Source organism: Camelus dromedarius, chromosome 18 (genome assembly GCF_036321535.1).
Source record: "Camelus dromedarius isolate mCamDro1 chromosome 18, mCamDro1.pat, whole genome shotgun sequence".
Taxonomy (NCBI): domain Eukaryota; kingdom Metazoa; phylum Chordata; class Mammalia; order Artiodactyla; family Camelidae; genus Camelus; species Camelus dromedarius.
In genome coordinates this window covers 3,005,968-3,028,338 of record NC_087453.1, presented here as the reverse complement: position 1 = coordinate 3,028,338, position 22,371 = coordinate 3,005,968, and the positions used below count along the sequence as shown (strand labels likewise).

The 22,371-nt window shown below is 51.1% G+C and overlaps 1 protein-coding gene across 4 annotated transcripts in view; it reads left to right on the top strand.

The window, feature by feature from the left end:
* The window catches only part of PHACTR3 (phosphatase and actin regulator 3), a 180,392-nt gene that overhangs the window by 134,250 nt on the left and 23,771 nt on the right, over positions 1–22,371 (top strand). For all 4 annotated transcript variants that reach the window (XM_010987841.3, XM_064496950.1, XM_064496951.1 and 1 more), the window contains exon 8: positions 12,692–12,845. In XM_010987841.3, coding sequence (XP_010986143.2) covers positions 12,692–12,845 — 154 coding nt within the window. The remainder of the gene's footprint in view (positions 1–12,691; positions 12,846–22,371) is intronic.

Here is a 22,371-nt window from a genome sequence, read left to right as displayed (position 1 = left end):
TGAGTCAGAGTCACCCCTAGGGCCTTCACCCAGTCCCCAAGCCCATCCCCAGGCCCTCAGCAGCAGGGCCAGGGCGCCTGCCCCCGGCGGGACCTGCTGTAGGAGGAACTGGTGAGCCCCTGACAGGTGCCCACCTGCCTCCGCCTCCTTCCTCGCTGATCAGGGCAAACGTCCGTGCCCACGGCACAGGAGGCGTGCGCAGCTCCTCTGTTTATTTAGAACGCAGCCTCCTCCAGGAAGCTGGCAGGCATCAACAAGTGATCCTTCCCCACCATGGCCTTCTGTCCCCGAGGCGCTGGCCCCACTTGACCCTGAGGCCACCAGCTGAGACGCCCTGCAGTCAGGGGCTCTGCCACACAGTTCTGCTGTGCCTGCAGTCTGCGGGGTGCGGAGTACGCAGTCGACGTCAGTGAGTGGCTGGGTGTCGGGGGATTAAAGGAGATGGTGTCCGTAGCCTCCCGTGGGGGGGCCAGCCATGTCTCCTCCTCTGTGGTCTCTCCCAGGGCATGGGTCAAACCTGAGTCCCTTGTACCTTGCCTCCTGAAACCCTGGGCCCACGGTCTGACAGGAGCAGGGAGGGCGGAACTCATTACAGAAGCTGCTGTCTGTGATGTGCCTGCGCTGCATTTGCAAGTTCAAGCCTGAGAGCCTCCTGCGCAGCGCTGGGTCCTTGGCCTGCAGTCAGGCTGGTATGGAAATGCATTCTCGACATTCGAAAACTGAGCCCTGACAGCTGCAGGTGAGGCCAAGTGACAGTCTGGGGTCCCTGAGCCCCAGTGAGGAAGCGGGTTCTTCACCTTGTCAGATTCTCGTGTGTGTCCGTAACTCCCACAGAGTTACGGGTCTCTGGGTTAAAATGCTTGGAGGAAAAATTTCAATATTGGTTTTGGGAAAAGTCTTACTCACAGTGGGAGAGGCCCACAAAAGTATTCGGCTTTCCCTGGTAGGACAGCAGCAGAGATTAGTTTTTATTTGCATCTGTTGAGTTCAAACCCCGCTCCCACGGTCATGATGGGGACGTTATTTGTAGATCTCTGGGTGCAGGAGCAGAGAAGCACCAGGCGGCAGCCTCCTCAGTGATTAATCTTAAACCCTCCACTGGTGTTTTATTTATTTATCCACATAACTCACTGTCGACGGAGCCTTTGCAGGTGGTGTCTTGTCCAAGGCAAACACCGCAGGAAATTTGTTATCAAACATCCTGTCAACCTGAATTCTGTAGTAGCATCTCCATGAGGGCTTGATTTCTGGAGGTGGTGGAGGTCCCATCCAAGGCAGACCTGCCTGTGCATCAGCTAGAAGACCGTTCTGCTCGATTCAGTTGTAGTGAAAAATGTATTTGTTTCTGTTTGGATCTGAGAGTTGAATTTCCATGCAGGGCAAATATGATGTCTTGATCAAGGTGCAAAGATGTGTTACAGGTTGTGTGTTCACGCCTGGTGCTGGACACCACCGCCTGCCCTGTGTCCATGCGATCCCCCGATGTGCTTGAACACGTACATCCCCCCACACACGGGCACCTTGATGGGCATGTGTGGTCAGCGCCAGGGAAGAGCAGGACGTTGGGGACGTTCTCAAGTCCACCAAAGGCAGGTTTATAAAAGATTTTGTTTTTTAGAGCAAAATTTTAGCTTCACAGCAAACTCAGACGAAATAGAGTTTTCCATACTCCCCTGCCCCATGCCTCCCGCTCAGCACCCCCACAAGGGTGGGATGGTTGTTACAACTGATGAACCAAGACTGACACGTCATTACCACCCAGAGTCTGTCATTTACACTACCGTTTATTCTTGGTGTTGTGCGTTCTGTGGGTTTGGGCAAGTGTGTAATGACATGCAGGGAATTTTCATTGCCCTAACCCTCCTCTGTGCCTGCCTAGTCATCCCTTCTTCCCCTTCAGTCCCTGGAAATCACTGATTTTTTTTTATCATCTCCGTTGTTTTACCTTCTCCAGAACGCCACAGTTGGATTCACACAGTAGGTAGCCTTCAGACTGGCTGCTTTCACTTGGTGACATGCATTTATGTTTCTTCCACATCATTTCATGGCTGGATAGCTCATTTCTTTTTTTTTTTCCCTACTTACTTTTATTTTTTCTTCCACTTTTGCTGAGAGATAATTGACACAACACTGTGTAAACTTAGTGCACAGCATAATCACTTCACTTACATACATCATGAAATCGGTGCCACGGAGAGTGTAGTGAGCACCACTGTTTCCTGTAGATAAAATCTGCTGAGAGCTTCATGGGGCTTCCTTTGTAGGTTCATTCTTTCTCTCTCGGCTGCTTTTAAAGTTCTTGCTCTGTCATTGACTTTTGACAGTTCTTGGAGCAGGTCTTTTTGTGTCGAGGTAACTGAGTGTTCCCTTAGCTTCATGGACTCAGAGATCTGGTTCCTTCCCCAGGTTTGGAGGTGTTCTCAGCTATTACTTCTTTAAGGGACTCTCTCCTCTCCTCTCCCTCTTTTCTCCTTCTGGGATACTCGCTGTCCTAATGTTGCCCTTCCTAAAAGAGCTGGAGAATTCTCGTAGAACTTCCTCATTCTTCAAAGATACTGATTCTGTCTCCTCTTCCACCTGAATCATCCCTGGAGTCCCATCTTCGGGTGCACTTGTCCTCTCTTCCGTGTGGTCGGTTCTGTTTCCAGTGCTTTCTATTGCATTGTTCATCTTGTTTATCGAGTTCTTCGGCTCCGTAATTTCAGTTTGGTCAAGTGTCCCTTCTCTTCTTTAATGTTACTCCTGAGCTCATTGAACTGCCTTTCCGAGCTTCCGTGTAGGTCGCATTTCTTCGTGACAGCTGTTTAAAACTCCCTGTCAGTGAGATCACAATTTTCCGTGACTCTGAGTTCGGTTTCTGGAGAACTGTCATTTTCTTTCTGTGGCGCAGTGTTATCATGGTTCTTCATGGGGTGTGATGAGTTGTTCCTCTGCAGGTGCTCTTGAAATAGTGAGTGCCTTTCTTCTTTAGGTAAAGCTTTCTTTTTTATTTTCATTTTTTAGCATTTTTATCGACGTATAGTCAGTTTACAATCTTGTGTCAATTTCTGGTGTACAGCACAACACTTCGGTCTTACAGGAACAGACATATACTCATTTTCATGTTCTTTTTAACCATACATAAGTTACTACAGGATGTTGAGTATAGTTCCCTGTGCTCTACAGTAGAAACTTGTTGTTTATCGGAATTTGTGAGACTCCTGTATTTCAAAATGAGAGCCACTCTGCCAGCGTTCAGTCAATGTCCTGTGCGATTCAGTGGGTCTGTAGATGCAATTCGTGGTGTACTTGTGGGAGAGGGCGAGCTGTGAGTCTCTCTACTCTGCCATCTTGGCTCAATCCCGGCTTTCTTTTTTAGAAAATTAACTTTTAACACCTTTATTGTGGCATGGTTCCTGTACAGTGAGCTACACATATTTCAGATGTACAATTTGTTGAGTTTTGACAGATGTATACACCCATGGAACCACCGTCACAATCAAGATAGCCAACATTTCCATCCCTCCCCAAGAGGTGCACTTTTCGAATTCCTAGTTTCCCCCTTCTCAACCCTTTACCCCCTGGTAACCATAAGTTTGTTCTGTGTCTGTGAGTCTGTTTCTGTTTTATAGATAAGTTCACTTGTGTCCTTTTTTTTTTTTTTTCAAGATTCCACGTGTGAGTGATGTCATATGGCATTTTTCTTTCTCCTTCTGGCTGACTTCATTTAGAATGATGCACTCCAGGTCCATCCGTGTTGAGGCAAATCGCATTATTTTGTTCTTTCTGTGTCTGAGTAGCATTCCGCTGTGTATGTGCACCTCAGCTGCTTTATCCAGTCATAGGTAAGGCATTCTTACTTTCTTTTACTTGATTCTAACAGTTCAACAGGTTAGAAATGAGAGGCCTTTCTCCCCTTTTCCAGTAGGTGGTGCCACAGCACACGTTTTGGCTTCTCTTGCCCGCGCAGCCTCTGAGCTCAGCACTGAGAGTCTCAGAGCTTCCCGGCCTCCCTGCTGGTGGCTCTGGGGTCGTTGGTGTCTTGTTGTCGCTGGTCTTGGGGCATCACTGCCTGGGACCTTGGGGTGATGGTGGTGGGCAACTCCACTGTGTCAAGGGTCTCCTGAGTGAGCCACAGGCTCTGCTGAGGCAAGGGGTGCCGGGGTCATGGGTGTCTCTGCCGTGTCTGGAGTTTTGCATTTACGGGCACTGCTGCTGCAGGTGGAGGGCAGGATGCCAGACTTGTGGGCGCCTCTGTGACTGGAGGGGTGCGGTCGTGACCCTGCCTCCACTGCCGCCTCTCTCCCTGTGGCCGAGGGTCCTGCCGGAGGCTAGAGCCATGCGGTCAGCCTCCTCTGATGCTGCTGGGTGTTCGAGCTGCAGGCTCAGGTGCCGGGGCTGGGGTCCCAGGGTCACGGCACCACTGCTGCTACTCCCCAGGTTCTGCCGCCTCTGTGTGTCCCAGTCCACCCACCTTAGGGGTGCAGATGTGTGGAATCCTCCGGTGTCCCGCTGCGGCGGGCAGAGGCAGCTGTGTTTAGTTATGGTTGTAAACTGATGGAGACAAAGGGAGCGTCTCCTCCACCACGATGCTGACATTCTCGATGAAGTTTCCTTCATCACTAGTGGGTATTGGATTTGTCACACGCTTTTTCTGCATGAGTTAATATGATCATGTGATTGTTCCTTTTTAGCCTGTTGATGTGATTCATTACATTAATTGACTTTCCAGTGCTGCCCCAGCCTTGCGCGCCTGGTATAAATCCCACGTGGTTGTGGTGTGTAATTCTTTATACATTTTTGGATTCGACTTACTAATATTTTAAGGATTTTTGCATCTGTGTTCGTGAGAGACACTGATCTTTGACTTTCCTTTCTTGTGATGTCTTTGGTTCTGGTGTGAGGGTGATGCTGGCCTTAGGGAACGTTGCAAGTACTCCCTCTGCTTATATTCTCTGAAAGAGATTGTGGAGAATTGATACACTTTCTTCCTTAAAAATTTGGTAGAATTCTCCAGTCAGCCTGTCTGGGCCTGGTGCTTCCCGTTTTGGAAGATTATTAATGATTGATTCAGCTTCTTTAATAGGTCCCTGTTCCGATCGTCTGTGTTTTGTGTGAGTTTGGGCAGATGGTGTTTTGTCAAGGAACTGGCCCGTGTCATCCAGGTCGCCCAGCTGTGGGCACAGCGCTGTTCGCAGTATTTCCTTTACTATCCCCTTTGGCCCCCATAGTGTCTGTGGTAATGTCCCCTCTTCTGTTTCTGGCATCAGTAGTTCGTGTCCTTTATCTTTTTCTCTCAGTCTGGCTCGATGCTTCCTGATTTTATTGATCTTTTCAAAGAATGAGCTTTTGGTTTTGTTGATTTTTCTCTATTGATTTCCTGTTTTTAATTTCCCTGATTATTTCTGCTCTAATTCTTACCATTTCTTCTGCTTACTTTGGGTTTAATGAAGCATGTCTTACTTTTATCATTAGAACTTGGTAAGCATAGGAATTTTTGGAAAAGACCCCCTTCCTTCTTTGGGGGAGCTCTCAGTCTTACAAACGTACAAGCAGGCGAGAGTAACGCAGCTTGGCACAGCCTGCAGCAAAAGGGCAGACGCCTGGGCCAGGAGCAGGTTAAGTGGTGGGCGAACATTAGGAGGACAGAGGAAGTTTTAATAGGGTTTTGAAGAATAAATAAGAGTTTGCCAGGTGGGTGGGGAGAGAGATGGGCAGGAGAGAGCTCTTGCCCCCAGGACTCAGTCCGTGGCGACGTTGATAACAGCATCACTGTTGTTTTCAGACGGGATCAGCCACTGCTGCTTCTGGCCTCGATAGACCAGTGGTAGCTGCCACTGGGCAGTGAAACTGGGCAGTGTAGGGGACCACTGTTTGGGGGTGATGAACAGCAAGCAATGTGGACCATCGTCCTTGGAAGACGGGGGACACGCAGAGTGAGCCCCACAACTGATTGTCTGGCTCTCTGCTTGGAGCATCTTTCCGAGGGTGGGGAGGTGTGCAGGGTGTGCTGGGAGGGACCGCCAAGCAGAGTGGGGGGGCACATCGAGACTGGGAGGCTGAGGTCGCAGTGCTGTGGTGGCTGGTGTTTGTCGGACAGGGTCCTGGAAACGGGGGCTGTTTGAAGGAGGCCCAGAAGTTCAGGGGGAGCTTCAGTTGGCTGAGGGCCAGATGTGCCCAAGCAGGCAGAGTTCCTCCAGGCTTGGCAGAGATCACCCGTAGGCATGAGAGATGACGTGCCGCTGCGATGCTGGAGGCCAGGCGTGCTGGGATCCAGCCCAGACCACGGGCAGACCTCAGCGCGTACCGCGGATGGTCTGTGGAAACGCCAGAAAGGCCAGACCTTAGGAGTGAGGAGCATGTCGCGGAGGAAAGGACCACGTTCAGAACTAAAATAGGCCTGCCGTCATTGTGAATAGTTTCAGGGTCTAAAAGAACAGGATGAATGAACAGATGGAGAATCTTAGCAGAGAAACAGAAACTATAAAAGAGAACCAAATGCAGATTCTAGAATTGAAAAGTATAACATGTGAAATGAAAAATCCACAGCCAGTCGAAGACGGCCCCACAGCATCCCTGCCGTGCCAAGGCAAGCGCGGGGACTTCTCAGACAGGGCTCCTGCAGCCAGGCAGGGACGCCCAGGCCTTCTTCCTCCCCCTTCCACTCAAAGCCAGAGCCTCGTGCGGCCCGAGCCCCCCAGGGTCCCGAGATCGCTAGTGTGGACGTGCAGTTTGGTGGGGAAGTGGCTGCATTAGCGAGCGGCACAGGGATATGCGTCCTCGCAGCTAAGACTGTGTGCATCTCCGTAATTATGTCCTTAGGATAAATTCCAAAGTGTGACTAATTGAGAAAAAAGATCTCGTGCTGAGTTTATTTTTAACTCTGAGCCTCTCAGCCTTCTGTTCTTATTTATACACGACCCCATTTACGGTTCCTCTGTCTTCCCGAAGGGTAGCCGAGACTGTGGTTCTGGAAGCCAGAGCGAGGCGGTGATCCAGGGTGGGAAAGGAGCATCGGTCTGAACCGAGAATACACGGCAGCTTCGGCTCAGGGGTGCTCCCCTTTCCAGGGATCCGGCTGATGGGAATGTTCATTCATGTGCAGGGAAACACAGGAACAAGGGCGGTCCCTGAAGCTTTGGTTTTAAAAGAGTAAGAATGAGCACTAACCCAGATGTCCGTTCACGGGGAACTGAGTCCACAGGTGGTGAGATTATGTGACATCCTCGCTTGGGGATTATTTGCTGCCAATAAAGGGAAAAGCTGTGCAGTTCATCCTGCTCTAGAAGCAGGTATGTGAGTGAGCCAGCCTATTGCCGTGCTGGGTGTGGAGTGACCCCACTTTTCTGAAAGAGAAGAGTTAAGTGGGAGTGTCAGTTGTTAATGGCAGAAAAGTAGGTCTGGAAGTAAATTCTGCAAAGCAGAACATCCTCCGCGGTTTCCTCTTGAGGTAGACGTGGGTGGGGGAAGGCATCCTTTCCTCTTACCGCTGCCCTGGGGCTTTCGTTGGTGGTGGTGGGTGTGCCTCAGTCTTGCAACTGAGTGAGAGATCATGCTTCTCTGAGTTGGGAGCCAGCAGGCTGAGCCCTGCTCTCAGCTGGTACCAGAGGCAGCTTCCACCTCCCTGAGCTTCTCCTTCCTTCTCATTAACTTACCGACAGGCAACAGGCAGAGCCTGGTGGTCCCCGTCTGCTGTCCGTAAACTGGACGGTAGTCTCACGAGATGCTTTTTCTCTTTTTAAGTTTGTTGATTTGGCGAATCACGTTGACGGCTTCTCAGACGGTGAACCGCCTTGGCTCCTGGTGGGTCATGATGTATCATCTCCGTTTTCATGAACGGCGGGACCTGACTTGCTGCCATTTTGTTCAGGGTTTTACAGCAGCCTGCCTGAGGGTTACTAGTCTTCAGTGTTTTTTAAGTCGGTGTCTTTTCTGGTTTTGACATCACAGGAAATTTTAGCCTCATTGTATGAGTTTTAAAGTCTTCCCTTCTTCAATTTTCTGAAATAATTTGCATAGAGTTGGAATTATTTACTTCTTCCATGTTTCATAGAATTCATCAATGCATCCGTCAGCGCCTGCATGGGTTTTTTGGTTCGTTTTTTTTTTTTTAACAGGGGAAGGTTTTTAATTAGAAATTTTATTTCTTTAGTAGATATAGGTCTACTCTGGTTCTATCTTCTTAAATGAGTCCTGTTCGTTGGTGTAGAATCAGACGGCGGTACCTCCCGATCCCTGACGCTGGTGACTTGTGTTTCCCTCCCTCCCCCGCCCCCAGCCCCCGTCTCCCCACTTCCCCGCAAAGCCTGCCTAGAGTCCTATCAGTGTGGTTGCTCCTGCTCGAAGAATCAGCTTTCCTGTTTTTCTATTTCCTGTTTCATCGGTTTCCACTCTGATCTATATTATTTCCTTCCTTACACTTCCTTGGTTTTAATTTGCTCTTTTTCTAGTTTTTTAATCTGAGGTCACTGATTTGAGCCTTTCTCTCTCTGCCATAATATAGGCGTGTATGGCCGAAAACTTCCCCCCAAACACCATTTTGATATGTTATGGTTTTATTTTTTCACTTCCAAATATTTTCTAATTTCCTGTTTGATTTCTTTGGACTGTGGGTTAGTCAGAATTTTAAAATTTAGTTTTCAAAGATTTGGGTATTTTTCTAGAGATCTTCTGGTTATTGATTTCCAATTTAATTCCACTCTGGTTCAGAGAGCCTCCTGTGTATGACTTGAGTACTTTCTAATTTGTCGAGACTTGTTTGTAGCCCAGAGTGCAGTCTTCCTTGGTAAAGGTTTCATGTGCACTTGGGAAGAGAGTGTATTCTTCTGTTGTGGGGTAGAGTGTTTGTAAATGTTCATCAGATCAAATTGCTTGATAGCGTTAGTCAGATCCCCCGTGTCCTTACACATTTTCTGTCTGCTTTGTTCTGTCTGTTACTTAGAGCTCAGAAATTTCCGTGTGTAGGTGTGGATTTATCTGTCTCTTCTCTCAGTTCCATTAGTTTTTGCTCCCTGTGTTTGAACTTCTTATAGGTTCATAAATGCTTAGACTTTGTCCGTCTTCCTGATGAAGTCGTCCTTTTATTGCCAGGGCTGAGCCTCCTTTTCCCGGAGACACCTTTCTGCCCTGGATCCTTGCTTAGAAGTAGAAGTTGGAGTCATCACTTTTACTGTGGAGCCTAAGACGAGTTTTCACAGCACAGCCCTTCAGCGGAGCAAGCTGGGCTCTGATCTGACGTGTCCCCGGGAGGGACTCCTGCTTTTAGGTTCCAGCTCAGATGCTGCTTCCTTCAGAAATCCTTCTCTGACCTTGACCTCAAGCCCCTTCCTCGTGTGGCTTATCTCCTCTTCCCTGCCCCATGTAATTCAACAGGTGTTTTCTGAGTTTGTGTCAGGAAAGAAATGAATGAGGCAGAGCCCCCTCCATGGATGAGCGCACCAGGTGGTTGTTCTCCGCTGAGGAAAGGTGTCTCAAGCTCGGGTGATGGCTGTGGTTGGGGGAAGAGCCACACAGTCAGGTCAGTAGGCTGCGCTGCGAGGATGCACAAACAGCAACACACGGTGTGCCTCAGACTGTTGCAGGCGCTTGGTTTCAGGTCTCCCTCACCTGAGCAAGCTCAGCGGAGCGTGCCCCATGTGGTCCTCCTTTCTGCTCTTGGGGGCCAGGTGTGCAACAGGTGCCCTACAGAGGGTGCCTTACTGAACTGAGCGGATCCCTGAATGTCACGGCTAAGAGTGTGGATGTTGGGGTCAGGTCCGGGGGAAAAAATAACCTGTTGGTGCTTCAGTGGGAAAACAGCTCAGCGGAGGATGTGCTGAGTTTGAGATGTCTGATTGGGATCTGGGTGGAGACAAACTGAAGGACGCTGGAAATGCAGTGTGGATTCGGGAGAGAGGGCGCGGCAGGAGACAGAGACCCTGAGCCATTAGCATTGGCCCTTAGTGCCGTGGCCAGAGGAGGCTGTGTGGGAAGCAGATGTGGGCAGAGGGGTTTGAGGATTGAGTCCTGGGCACACCCACGTCTAGAAGGGAAGTGAGGAAGCAGCAGAGGAGACCGAGACGTGGCCGTGGAGGTGGGAGGATGGCGCTGTGGTGCGCAGGGAGAGAGGGGAGCCTTCCACAAGGAAGAGAGGGGTCCGAGGCCTGAGACCCCGCACGAGCAGCCCTTCTCCACTGGGTGGAGAACAGGAGCGGGTAAGAGGGGTTTTAGCGGGAAGGCGTTCAGCTTTTCACTGCTGAGCACTGTGCTGGCTGCAGGCTTGTCATAAATAGCTTTTATTATGTTGAGATATGTTCCCTCTGTACCCACTTTGGTGAGGATTTTTATCATAAATGGGTGTTGAATTGTATCAGATGCTTTCTCTGCATCTGTTGAGATGATCATGTGCTTTTTGTCCTTTCTCTTGTTGCTGCGATGTACCGCGTTGATTGATTTGTGTATATTGAACCGTCCTCGGGTCCCTGAGATGAACCCAGCTTGATCGTGGTGTGACCTTTGTTACGTGTTGTTGGGTTCACAGTCAGTTTTAGAATGGCTTCATCACGTCAAAAAGAAGCCCCATGTCATTCATTCATTCATTCATTCATTCATTTATTTATTTATTTACTTCAGTTCTTATTCTTTATTGGAGTTTAGTCAGTGCACAGTGTTAGTTTCAGGTGTGCAGCAAAGCACTCAGTTATACATGCACCTACGTGTAGATATAGATTCAGATTCTTTTCCGTTTCAGCCTATTACAAGAAACTGAACATAGTTCCTGTGCTGTACAGTCCTTTTTTGCCTTTTAACTAGCAAAACCTGGACACCTCCTGAGACCTGGGGGAAGACCATCCTCCCAGAAGCTTTCGCTGTGGCCCTACTGTGCAAGCGTGCTGTGCCCATAGAGGCTGGATGAGTAAGCAGAGGAGTGTAACTTGCTTGTGGCGCAGAGATTTCGTGCGGAGTGAATTCTCATGACATCGCGAAATCTCTGAGGAGAGAGATCCTTTTCTCAGCTAAGAACAAATACAATTGAAGTTTGTAATGACAAGCCTGAGATGTTCGCCATAGGCTTAAAGATGTCCTTGATCAAGAGCTAAAAAGATTAAACCACACCAGTGCTGTTTTATGGTCAAGCATATTATGGTTGTCTGAAAATGACAATCCCTTCTTGCCACGAATCAGACCCCTGACATTCACGAAGGGTTTGTCCCAAGACCTTTGAGGCTCCCTCAATTCATACAAGCCAGGCTGGCTTTCAATTTCCCCCAAGACATGCAGTCAGGACCAACGCAAAAATGCATGTAACTGCTTCAGTCTCCTGATGATTCTGTAAATGTAGGACTCTAGTCATCTGTAAAGCTGTTAAAAAAAAAACCAGGCTGAAGCCATTGCCGAAATGGTTTGGGGGGTCATTATTTTTCTTTTTCTATAAAACATATAGCAAACAGGTTCATATTAGAAATTCAAGCCTCAGTGGAGTCCAACGTTTTTGTGTCTTTATCCCAAACTTCTGTTGAGCTGTCACTTACTGGGCTTCCTGCATGCTTGCTATTCCCACAGGTCCCCCTAGGAGCTGACTTTCTTTGAGGAGCCATTTGTCTTAGGGAATAAAGCTGCCTCCGCCTGTAGTGGTGCCTTTGTTGGATGACAGTGCGAGTCCCCAGGATTTAAACCCACCCCCAGTACAACCACAAAACCGCACACGGCAAAACTGCAGTCTGAGTTATGCTTCGGAGTTTCTTCCCAGTGGCCGGCACCTGCACTTGGAGGGGCCCAGAGGGGCCTCTGTCACGCAGAAAAGCTCAGTGCCACTTCCTGGCATGCTGAGGAGTGACCCATCCCTGCCTGTGAATGCCGCCAACCCCCATTTCTGCTCTTGAGTAAATTTAAGCCTTGTTCCTTAAGATCTTACTCGTGCCCTGCTGTCACTCAGCTGCTTCTGGACTTGTGTAGAAATAAAGGTTAATATCCACCTCCTAGACCCTGAATCAGCACCCCCAGCCCCTCACTCAGCAGTATTTGTTGATAACCTGCAATGTCAACACAGTGCCAGGACCCAGGAGAACAGACTGTCGTTGAACTTAAAGGCTGGTGCGGGAGACAGGTGATAAACTAACGGGCAAGAAAGAGCTCAGATGAGGGAGGAACTCATAGGGTGGTGCTGGTGGTGGGAGGACCCACAGGCTTCAAGGCCAGGGGCACAGTTTGGGAGGCGGCCAGCCCCAGACGGTCCACGCAGAGCAGGGTGGTGGGCACTGGAAACACATAGCGCAAAGACCCTGAGTTGGGATGTTCCGGGAATGACAGTGGACCCACATGGCCAGGGGGCAGCGGGAACCTGAGAGGGGGGCTGCACGGGGCTGGGCGGGGCAAGGGCCACCCTGATAAAGGACCTGTAGTTTATGATCCGAACTCAGACACTTTTGAAAGAAAAAGTGGTGCTGTTTATAATCACCCTGGGGCAACAGGTGTTGACCAGGACTGTCCCTGGAGACCCCACATGCATGATCGATCCCCGCCCGTGAAGCACGCGGCTATAGGTGGGAGGCCTTAGTGAAGGGAGATGCGTCGCCCACTGTTGGCAGGAGGGCACCGCAGCCGCCAAACGGCCCGTTAACTCCAGTCAGATTCTTCCCTGCAGCAGGGGGCGGCTACGCTGACGGCCAGCACCTCCCTGACACCTGTTTTCTTGTCGCCCCTTCTCTCGGCCTCCCTGCAACTGCTCTCTTAGGAACCCTGCCGAGGAAGTGCAAGAAGGAGCTCTTGGCAGTGAAGCTAAGGAACCGGCCCAGCAAGCAGGAGCTGGAAGACCGGAACATCTTCCCCCGGAGGACTGATGAAGAGAGGCAGGAGATCCGGCAGCAGATTGAAATGAAGCTATCCAAGTAAGTGGCAGCGCCGGGGCACGGGTGGAGGCCACCCCGGCCCTGCAGCCTGAACCCCTCTGCCGCCCCGCCTTCCCGGGGCGGGGCATCCCAGCCTGGCCTCTGTCAGCTCTCAGGGCCCGAGTGGGGGCCTCGAAGGGCCTTGGCAGCCTCCCTGGCCTCGCGCGTTCCTTCCCCATGACAATCGGTGCTGTCCCCAGACGTCGCCAGGTCTCCCCAGGGGCCTGTCCCCCCCGTGGGGAAGCACTGATTACAGCCGCCAGGCAGGGTCTGTGGTTTGGTCAGGCCCCCAAGGGCTGCCAGTGCCGTTGGTCTGCACCTGGAGGCGCGGGGACCTGAAGCAGGATCTCCTGAGCTTGGCGCCCCTGATGTTTGGGGCTGGAATGACTCGGGGTGGGTGGGCATTTCCTAAAGAGATGGCAGGCTCTCCATGGTCAAGGAAGTTTGGGAAGCCGTTACACAAAGGGTTTCTTTGTGGCTGGACTTGTCAGAGACTCGAGCATGGCCTGCGTGGCTCTGCAGGAGGGAAGGAGTGTCTGCCCCGCAGTACGTGACCGTGAGACCCTTCCTCCCGGCACCTCCAAGCCCCTTTTGGGGAAGCTGCAGTCACCAAGGTGTGCTGGAGGCACCCGAGGGCTCTGCGACAGCCGAGTTCACAGCTGTGTGGGGTGGGTCACACCCAGCATCGGCCCCCGGCCCGCTGCGGCTGGGGTCTTCTTGGTGGGCTGCAGGCTGTCCGCCCAGAGCCACGTGCCCAGACTTCGCCTGCACTGGGCAGGGCGGCATTTGGATCCCTCAGGGAGATGGTGGTGCGGTGGGAGGAATGGCCTGCCATGGGCCAGGGGAGGGCGTGGGGAGGGTCTCAACATCCTAGGGTGAGGTGGGGGACTCGGTGCTACCACCACGCGATGACTTTGATGGCTGTTGCTTCTATGTGGCCCTGACAGCTTCCGCCTGTGGGCCCCCAGCTCTGCCCTGGACCACAGGCTGCTGCCACTGGCTCCTGGCCAGACAGGCAGGGCCCCTGCAGTGCAGACCCAGCACTGACTGAGCACAGGCAGGACCCTGCCTCTCTCTGGGCCTCCCATTCCAGCCTTTAAAGTGAAGAGCGGGAGAATCAGTGCTGCCCAAACCACAGTCACTGTGGAGGGTACCTGGACGAAACTTCTAGGGCTGCAGACCCCTGGGGGCCTGATGAGGTTCATTTTCCTTTTAAGTCGCTTCATGCTACCCACAGGAGCTGTTGAATCGTGGGTCTGATGCTCTAGTTAGGAAGAACAGCTCTTCTCCTTTATTGAAAAATAAAAAGACCTATCTGTCCACTGGTGGTCTGTCTAAGGAAAAGCCATAGGGAGAGGGGGCATCATTAATAAAGCCTCCTGCCTGCCTGCTGGAGTCGTGATGGGATGGTCTGTCTGGATCCTCTTTGTTGCATACATCTCTTTGCAGACTTCTCTGTTCTTTTCATTGGTGGACAGGCCATCTGCTGAATACTGATGATACACCAGGCACTATGGAGGGTAGTGGGGTAACAGTGAACAAGACCATGGGGCTCACAGCATCTGAGTGTGCTGCAGGCATGGCTTGATCCAGGCGCTCACTTGGCATTGACATGAATTGCCGTATTTCTGTTCCTGGACTCTGCTTCGCTCTGTGTGGATTCATTCTCTGGCCATCTGGCTCCACATTCTGGCCACGGGGAGCTCTAGGATTGTATCTGCACAGGTGCAGCAGAAAGACAAGATCTCCTTCCTCTAACTCAGGAAAAATCTTCAGAATTGAGTCTGGCTCATTTGCCTGGGGTCAGGCACCCATTCCTGAACCAGTCCTCTTGACCAGGGGGCTGGGGGTGGGGGTGGGAGGGGCTGTCGGTCAAGTTTGGATCGTGTGCGTGTCCCTGAGCCGGTCCTCGTGGCCCCGGGGATATGTGGGCTGGTCAGGCTTGGTGACCCCGGCTTCGTCTCGTCGGTGGGCTGCATTGCTGCAGGAGAATTGGTTTTCTACAAGCCTCTTGCTTCTAGTGACATTGAACTTTTTTTTCAGGGTTAATTTGCTTTTTGGTTTCTTCACTTCCTTTCATGTACTTTACCTGCAGGTTTCTTTATCTTAATGATTTTCAGAGTTTCCTCTGGAAATGACAGCTTCCCGTTCTTCCCAGGTCTGAGTTACACCTCTTCTCCATCTTTGGGGCTGGCGTGGGCATTTTGTTCATGCTTTTCCTTTGATGTGTGAAAGTTTTTCATTTTAAGGTCATCAGATCACCAATCATATACTTCAGGAGAGAGCAGACCTGTTCTGTGAGGGGCCAGATACGGGGCATTTCTGGCTCATGGACCCCATGTCTGCTGTGACCACACACCCCGCTGTAGCACCAGCCCAGCCGTGGCCTGCACGTGCGAGTGAGCACGGCTGTGCACCAGTGAAAGCTTATGCGCAGACATAAGCAACGGCCCCCGGGACCGTTTCCTGGCCTCTGATGTACTTTATGGTTCATACTATTTGTGCCTTATTTTAAAAAACCCTTCCCCACCTGGAAGTCAAAAAAATCATTTTCACATGTATTATTTTTGCAATTGTCTTCTGACTGCCAATCGACAGAGGTTTTCTGTTTGATAAACTAGGTTTTCTTTCAAAATAGAATAGTAAGTGAATTAATTTGAGTAAAATGTAGTAAACATTGTAGTTTATGTGATTCAAAAATAACAGAATTATCACAATGATGCTTGGCGTAAGAGAAGTCTGGGGACCCCATCCGTGCCTCCCTGTGCAGACGGGGGGCGGGAAAAGGTGGGGTGTCACGAAACCATGCCTAAGGACCACAAAGTCCCTTAATTAAGAGATACCCAAAGCACGAGCCCATGTTTTGGGTTTCCTCCATTACTCCCTGAATCTGTAACTAATTTTAACCCTTGGACTAGAATGTAGTAGCTCCTTGGACAATTGTCACCATGTTTAAAAATGGAAAAGCAACCCCAGAATTAGATAGACACAGAGAGGGCCCTGGCTGAGAAGCCACATCCTACGAGGGCAGACAGAGCCTTCCCGGCCCGCTTGTTTCCGCTGCAGAAGTGGTTTAATTGGATCCTTTGTCTTTGTTTGGCTTTCTTTCGGAGATTCTTCTGCCATCACTTGCTGAATAATTCAGCCGCGTTGCCATGGCAACGTGCCATTCGCCGTATCCTGAGGTGCGGTTGGTGTTTTATTTATTTTTTTAATTCCCAGACCTTCACTGTTTTATCCTTTGGGTGTGCCTAGGGCTTTTCTGGATGAAGTGGTCCCAGTCTCCCCAACTGCGCTGGCGCTGGGGCTTCTCGTGAAGTTGGAGTCAGCTTTGGGGGAGCAGCGTCCTGTGATGAGCTCGCCGCCTTTATGTTCAGGAGCCCAGTTCATCTTTAGTGCGTGTGTAGGTGCATCTGCGGAGTGTTCAGACCCACAGCTCCCGCCCCTCACACAGTAGGCGCTTTCTAGAAATTACTGTCTTCCTTCTGTCCAGTTGTGCTCACACCATTTGGGGGGAGTCCGTGGTGAAGACACCCGACAGCTCGCTCTCTCTTTTTTTTTTTTTTTATTGTATAAGCTTTAGGTGTCCAGCGTTTTAATTAGACATCTCTATGCACTACAGCGTGATCAGGTGACAGCTTTTGCTTCTAAGTGCGGACCCCAGGCTTCATTAGTGCTGCTCAGTTTCCGTCATTTAATGGAGTCTTTTCAGGAATGGGTAGAGGGGTGTGGTCATCACCTCCGTTTTACAGATGAGAAAACCACAGCTTGATGAGAAGTTAGGGAGCTTGCCCAGCGTCACACCGCGTGGAGGAGGCATGTGGAAGTCAGGCGGTGGATGGTCCCCCAGAACCCCCGGCCTGGGTGGCGGGGAGGCAGATGCTGGGAGATGCCTTGGTCTCTGCTGGGCGTTTTCTGATACTGGTGTGGCTTCCATCCGGGACATCAGGCCTCCAGCCAACGCCCTATGCCTCTGGTGCAAAATACTTATTTTGAATCGGGGTGGTGGGAGAGGATGCAGAGGTCCCCCGACCTGAAACAGTGCAGTTAGTGAAAATATCCAGAGACTCTCGGCCAACCAAGGGCTTTGGGGAAACCTAGACTGGCAGCTTCGAATCCCAGCCCTTCCATCACGGCTGTGTGGGTTTGGGCAAACACCACCATCTCTGAAGCTCCACCCCAGGTTTGTTTAATGGACACCGGGGTGGCAGCCCCTTCCTCCTGGGGCCCTTTGGAAGGTTCCGGGTTAGTCTGGTGCATTCCTAGGGGAGGGGGAGGAGCGTGGGGACCGGAGGAGCTGCTGCTGTTACGGTCCTGGCTGGACACACCGGGGCAGAGTTGGGGAGCCTCCCAGCAGGCCACGTGAGCAGAGTGAGCTGCTGTAGAAGTAGCGCCCGGAGAAGCCGAGGAAGCCGGGGCGTGATGGCGTGGTTGTTAATGACGATCTGATTGTTCTCCGTGACTGTGGTATAATTTGCCTGGAAATAGAGGGGCTGGGCGGGCACCTCCGGAGCGATGCACGAGCCTTCTGCTGCGTCTCCCCTGGGGGGTCCTCTGCTCTGGGACCGCATTGTGAGAAGCTGATTAATGCTCAGTGTCGTCCTCCGGGAGCTGGTCGTTAGCACGTTAGCACAGGCGTTAAATGGTGCTCGAGCTGGTCCCTTTGTACGGTTTGTTCCACCACCTCCAGAACAGGCTGCCTCTTGGGCCTCCAGGAAGATACAAGTTCCTAGGAAAAAAAATGTGTGCTGCTGTCCCCGTGCTCCGTGCTCACCTTGAAATGTGTAGAATAGTAAGGCAGTGGTTTAATGCTTTTAAGGATGGGGATAGAATCTAACACAGTTTAGTCACAGGGGTGGCTGGACCAAGCATTAGCTTTGGTACTTTCTTTCTTCTGAAGGTGCTGGGAATCTGAGAAATGGAGCAGGATCTCGGTTCTGTGGACACAGAATTTTGAAAATAGAGAAACCTTACAGGGTTGGTGCTGGGTGGGTATAGCTCAGGGGTAGAGTGCATGCTTAGCATTCACGAGGTCCTGGGTTCAATCCCCAGTACCTCTGTTAAAAAAAGAAAGAAAGAAAGAAAGAAAATACAGAAACCTTACTTTCTCTGGGCATAGAAGAAGAAAATGACTTTTAATTGCTGGAAAGGAAAGCACTCCTTTTGGAAGCATCGAGGGGGTAGGGGATTGCATGGTAACAGACAGTCACTTGTAAATGTTTGCAGATTTGCCTCTTCCCAACCTGCAGTGCTGGCTAAGAGACTAGCTCATTCTGGGCAACTTGAATCCAGCTCCATAGGCACCATCTGAGGGGGACAGAAAAGCGTGCTTATTAATCATGGTCTTTGCTAACATTCATCCAGTGTCTTCTGTGGCCCTTCCTGCTAAGTGCTTCATGTGTATTGCCTCCTTGAAGCCCTGTGAGAGCTCTCTGGGGTCGGTACTGTTAATGGTCTGACTTTCCAGATGGGGACAGCTGGCTCAGAACAGAGCAGTCACTTGCCCAACTCACACAACAGGAAACACAGGATGGGTGGTTGGTCTTCTGATCCACACTGGTTCCCACATCTGACTGTGCATCTGAATCACCAGCGTGTTTTGTGGAAACAGACTCTCAAGCCCCACTCCAACTCCCTTGAATAGGAAGCTATATTTTAACAGAACTCTTCTAAGAGCCACTAATACCTCCTGCTACACTGTGTCCCCTTCTTCATGACCCTTGGAATACTGCTCTCTGAGGCCTCAGGATCAAAATAAGCTGGACTTCTGTGTAACAGCTGCCTGTTAGAATCTTAAGGAGAAAACCTATTTTGCCATTGTGTTTCCCTTTTTACCTTGGCTACCAGGAAGCTCAGAGCCGAGTGTGCAGCTGCCTGTGGCAACTGTGTTGTATCATTTGGGTTGTGTGTGTATGTTTTACCTGATGTTGTATTAATTTCCTCAGTTCTTTTTTTTCAGGAAGAAAGGCATCTCACATTTATTGATCATACCATGTTCTAATTCTTTCACCTGTGTTAAATTTTTTTCATGGTTATAAGAAATCTAAGAAGTAGATATTACAGCAGATTCTTGTTATTTGATGATTTAACACTGGAGGTTTTGGCTGTTGACGAGTAACTGCAAAAGTACAGGACTTGAAGGTTTTCTAAAGCCACGTTTGGACACAGTTGGCCATGTCTCTGCACTGTTCACAGTGGTTCGTTCCAGCAGCAGCAGGAGTGTGTAGACTTCGGGGAGGAGCCTCCCCTGGAGGTTTGGAACTAATCGGGTTGCAGTTGTGAACAGCGTCAGCTCAAGATCAAGGGCCCTGAAGAACCGGCACAGGGTTCTCCAGGGCTGTGTGCTTCCTGTCTCAGTGGGCTTCTTTCCTAACAGTGTTCTCCCTCCGTCCTCCCATCATGTCTGCAGGGGGAGGGCGAGTGACAGGCTGTGTTGGCTGTGTTCCATTGACTGCTGGGGACAGAACAGGCTTCTGTGTGTCCGATTTGATAAGCCCCATCCATCTGTAGAAACAGAGCAGCATTAAAAGCAACCCAAGGGAAACAGGGGGGCTTGGAACCCACTTTTCTTCTGCAAACCTGCGGGGCTCGAGCTATGGGATGTTGCTGAGCAATTTGGGACTTCAGTTCGGGCACATCAGGGGCCAGGTGTTTCTGTTTGGATGAAACAGGACAAGGGGAGGCTGAGACCTTCCTCACGTGGCTGAGGCGGGGCTGGGGCCTGAGCTCCCGACCTGGGAGGTGGACTCTAACAGCGGAGCTGGGCCCACAGTCCTGGGGCCCCACCGGGCAGAGCCAGGAGAGGTCTCCAGTTGAAGAGGGCTTGTCGTTAATGAACAGCGTCCATGAGGAAAGCACAAGATGTTCCCCAGCTGCAGCACGACCGCAGGACAGGAGACCTCAGAGGGCTGAGCTTGGCGTCCTGGTACACGAAGGTACATTCCTCTGCTCGGTCTTTGAAACAGCCAGTGAGACAATTTCCGAAGGGATTTTCAGACAATAGAAGGAGAAGGTAGATGAGTAATGAGCAGACGAATAGCTCGTTACCCCCAAGGTCCTTCTTGAACAGAGAACCACCGGCCGGGCACCTTCAGGGGGAGAGGTCTAGCTGTGGTGGGAAGGCTGAGACACAGGTGTAATGGGCCTCCCATTTTACAGTGAGCCCCAAATCTGCAAAGCGGGTGATCAGGCCTGTGATTATTCCCCTTTGAGGATCATTAATTTAAGAAATTGATGGGAGGCTTAATCATCCTGGGTATGAGCACCTGTTGTGATTTCTGGAATTTCGTCATTTGTCTAGCATGATCTGCACGTGCTAAGAGTTGGTGGCTCTCAGTTCCTATGTAGGGGTCTCGCAACCTCTGATTTGCGTGTGAGGAAACTGAGGTTCAGAGTTGCTCGTAGCCAGTGAGTAGCTGAGTGAGGGCATGAACTTGAGCCTGTCTGGCTGAAAGTCATTTTCTCAGCTCCCACTGCCTGCAGTGTCGTGCTTCTAACTCCCTGAAGGTGGTCTGTGGATCGTTCCCTGGTTCAGAGCCACTGGACTGTTCATATGACTCTCCATCTAGGAAGCAAACTCTCCTGGAAGGAAGGATCTCACTTCTTCAGTGCCTGCCACAGTGCTCGGTACGGTGCTGGCTCTTAGCTAGTGACTGCTGGATGGATGGTGTTTGGGTGAGTAGATGGAGCATTGGAGAGATGAGTGGCTGGGTGACTATACAGTTAGATGGATGGGTAGGTAGACGGAGAGATGGGTAGCTGGACAGCTAAGTGGTTACATGCTTGGATGAACCAGTGGGTGGGTGAGTGGGTGGGTGGGTGGGTGGATGATGGATGGATAGGCAGGGAGGTGGTTAAATGATTGCGTAGTTAAATGGATGGGTAGATGGATAGAGAGAGAGTTGGATGAATGGATGGTTGGACAGATGGGCATCGAGGTGCACCAGGCGCAGTGGGTAGGACACAGCTCAGGAAGAATTTAGTTGAACAAGGTAAACGTGTGTTGAACAAACGTCTTCCTGAACGTAGCGGATTCTTCAGATACCTTTAGGCGATGATTCATTACCAACTTGCAGTGTAACCAGCAAACTCAGAGTCATACTTGTGGGAAATGTGAACCTTCAGCTGTATGGTGGTCACTGCTAATTTGGGAGTTTGTTTCTGTGCTGGGGGTGTGTCCGGGCCAGGGACGGAATCTTCCTCCTGTGGCACATGGTTCTTGGGCCAGCTGACCGGCCAGGGCTACTTCCAGGCTGCAGGTCCTCAGGCCCTTGGGAGGGGTGCCCCCAAGCTCCCCCTTCACCATCCCTGGAAGGCCAGTGGATGCTGCCAAAGGTTCCTGAGCACTTTTGGGGGAGAGGAGAGATGTCACCTCTCCTGGGATGGGGGTGACTCCAGAGCGAGAGGTCAGACTGTCTTCATGGCTCATTTCGCAGAGTGGGGCTCCCAAGCCCAAATGTTCCGTTTGTGACTTGGGCCAGGTTGGAACCGGCAGATAAGGGAATGTGTGTCCGTGCTGCGGGGTGGGGGTGGGGGCTGCCACTCAGCAGTGGTGGGTGTCAGCCCTGGGGACGCCAGCCCGATGTGGGCAGGATTTTCCAGGAGAAACTGGAAATGTTTATTTTGGTGCAAAATTTCCTCCCTCTAGTGTTGAGAGAACCAACTCAGATTTAAAAATAAAGGAATGTTTGGATCCCATAAAACACATTTGTGGGCCATGTTTGGTCTGGGGGCCACCCATGTGCCACTTCTAGTCTGAAACCCCTTGTTCTCTGAGAAGCTCATTCTTGTTTGCGCTGATAAGAGGGGTTTGACTGTTGAGTTCACGCAGGGAAGCAGTGGGTCAGAGTCTGGGCTGACGGGCAGCAGCAGAAGCGTCAGGCCCCGCGTCTGGGACCCGGCGCCCTGTGCGGCCCGGCGGGTCCTGGCTCTTCCTCTGGCGGGTGAGGGGGCTTCCTGGGAAGAGCTTGTGTTGCACCCCGTGGCTCTCATCTTGATGGGAGGAAGCACCCCTGTGGTGGCGGCGTGAACTCTGGGCAGGACGCCCTGGTTCCTGTCCCGGCTCTGCTGTTTCCCGGCTGTGGGACTACAGGCTGGTGGCCTTCCCGGCATGGCTTCCCTGTCCTCCTGAAACGGTCTGTGGACCATTCCATGTAAAATGGGGGTGATTACAACAGAGCCGGACTCCTAGGGCTGCAGAAAGGATGTGGTGGGACAGGACACATAAAATGCCTAGAACTGGGCCTGGCAGGGCGGGAGCGCCAGGGAGTAAAACAAATATGAGATCCATGGGGACAGGGAATTCGTTTCAATGGTGTGCGATTTAATTTCCAAACCATACAATCCACCCTTTCAAAGTGTGTGACCCAGCGCTTCTAGTATATCCGCGGAGTTGTGTCCGCCGCCCCGGACCCTTCACCTCTTAGCCATGTCTCCAGTCCCTAGAACAGTACCTGGGCCATGTGACACTTGATAATTTTTCAGTTATTGTCACAAGGGGTGCGGTGTGTGAAGGCCTGTCCTGAAT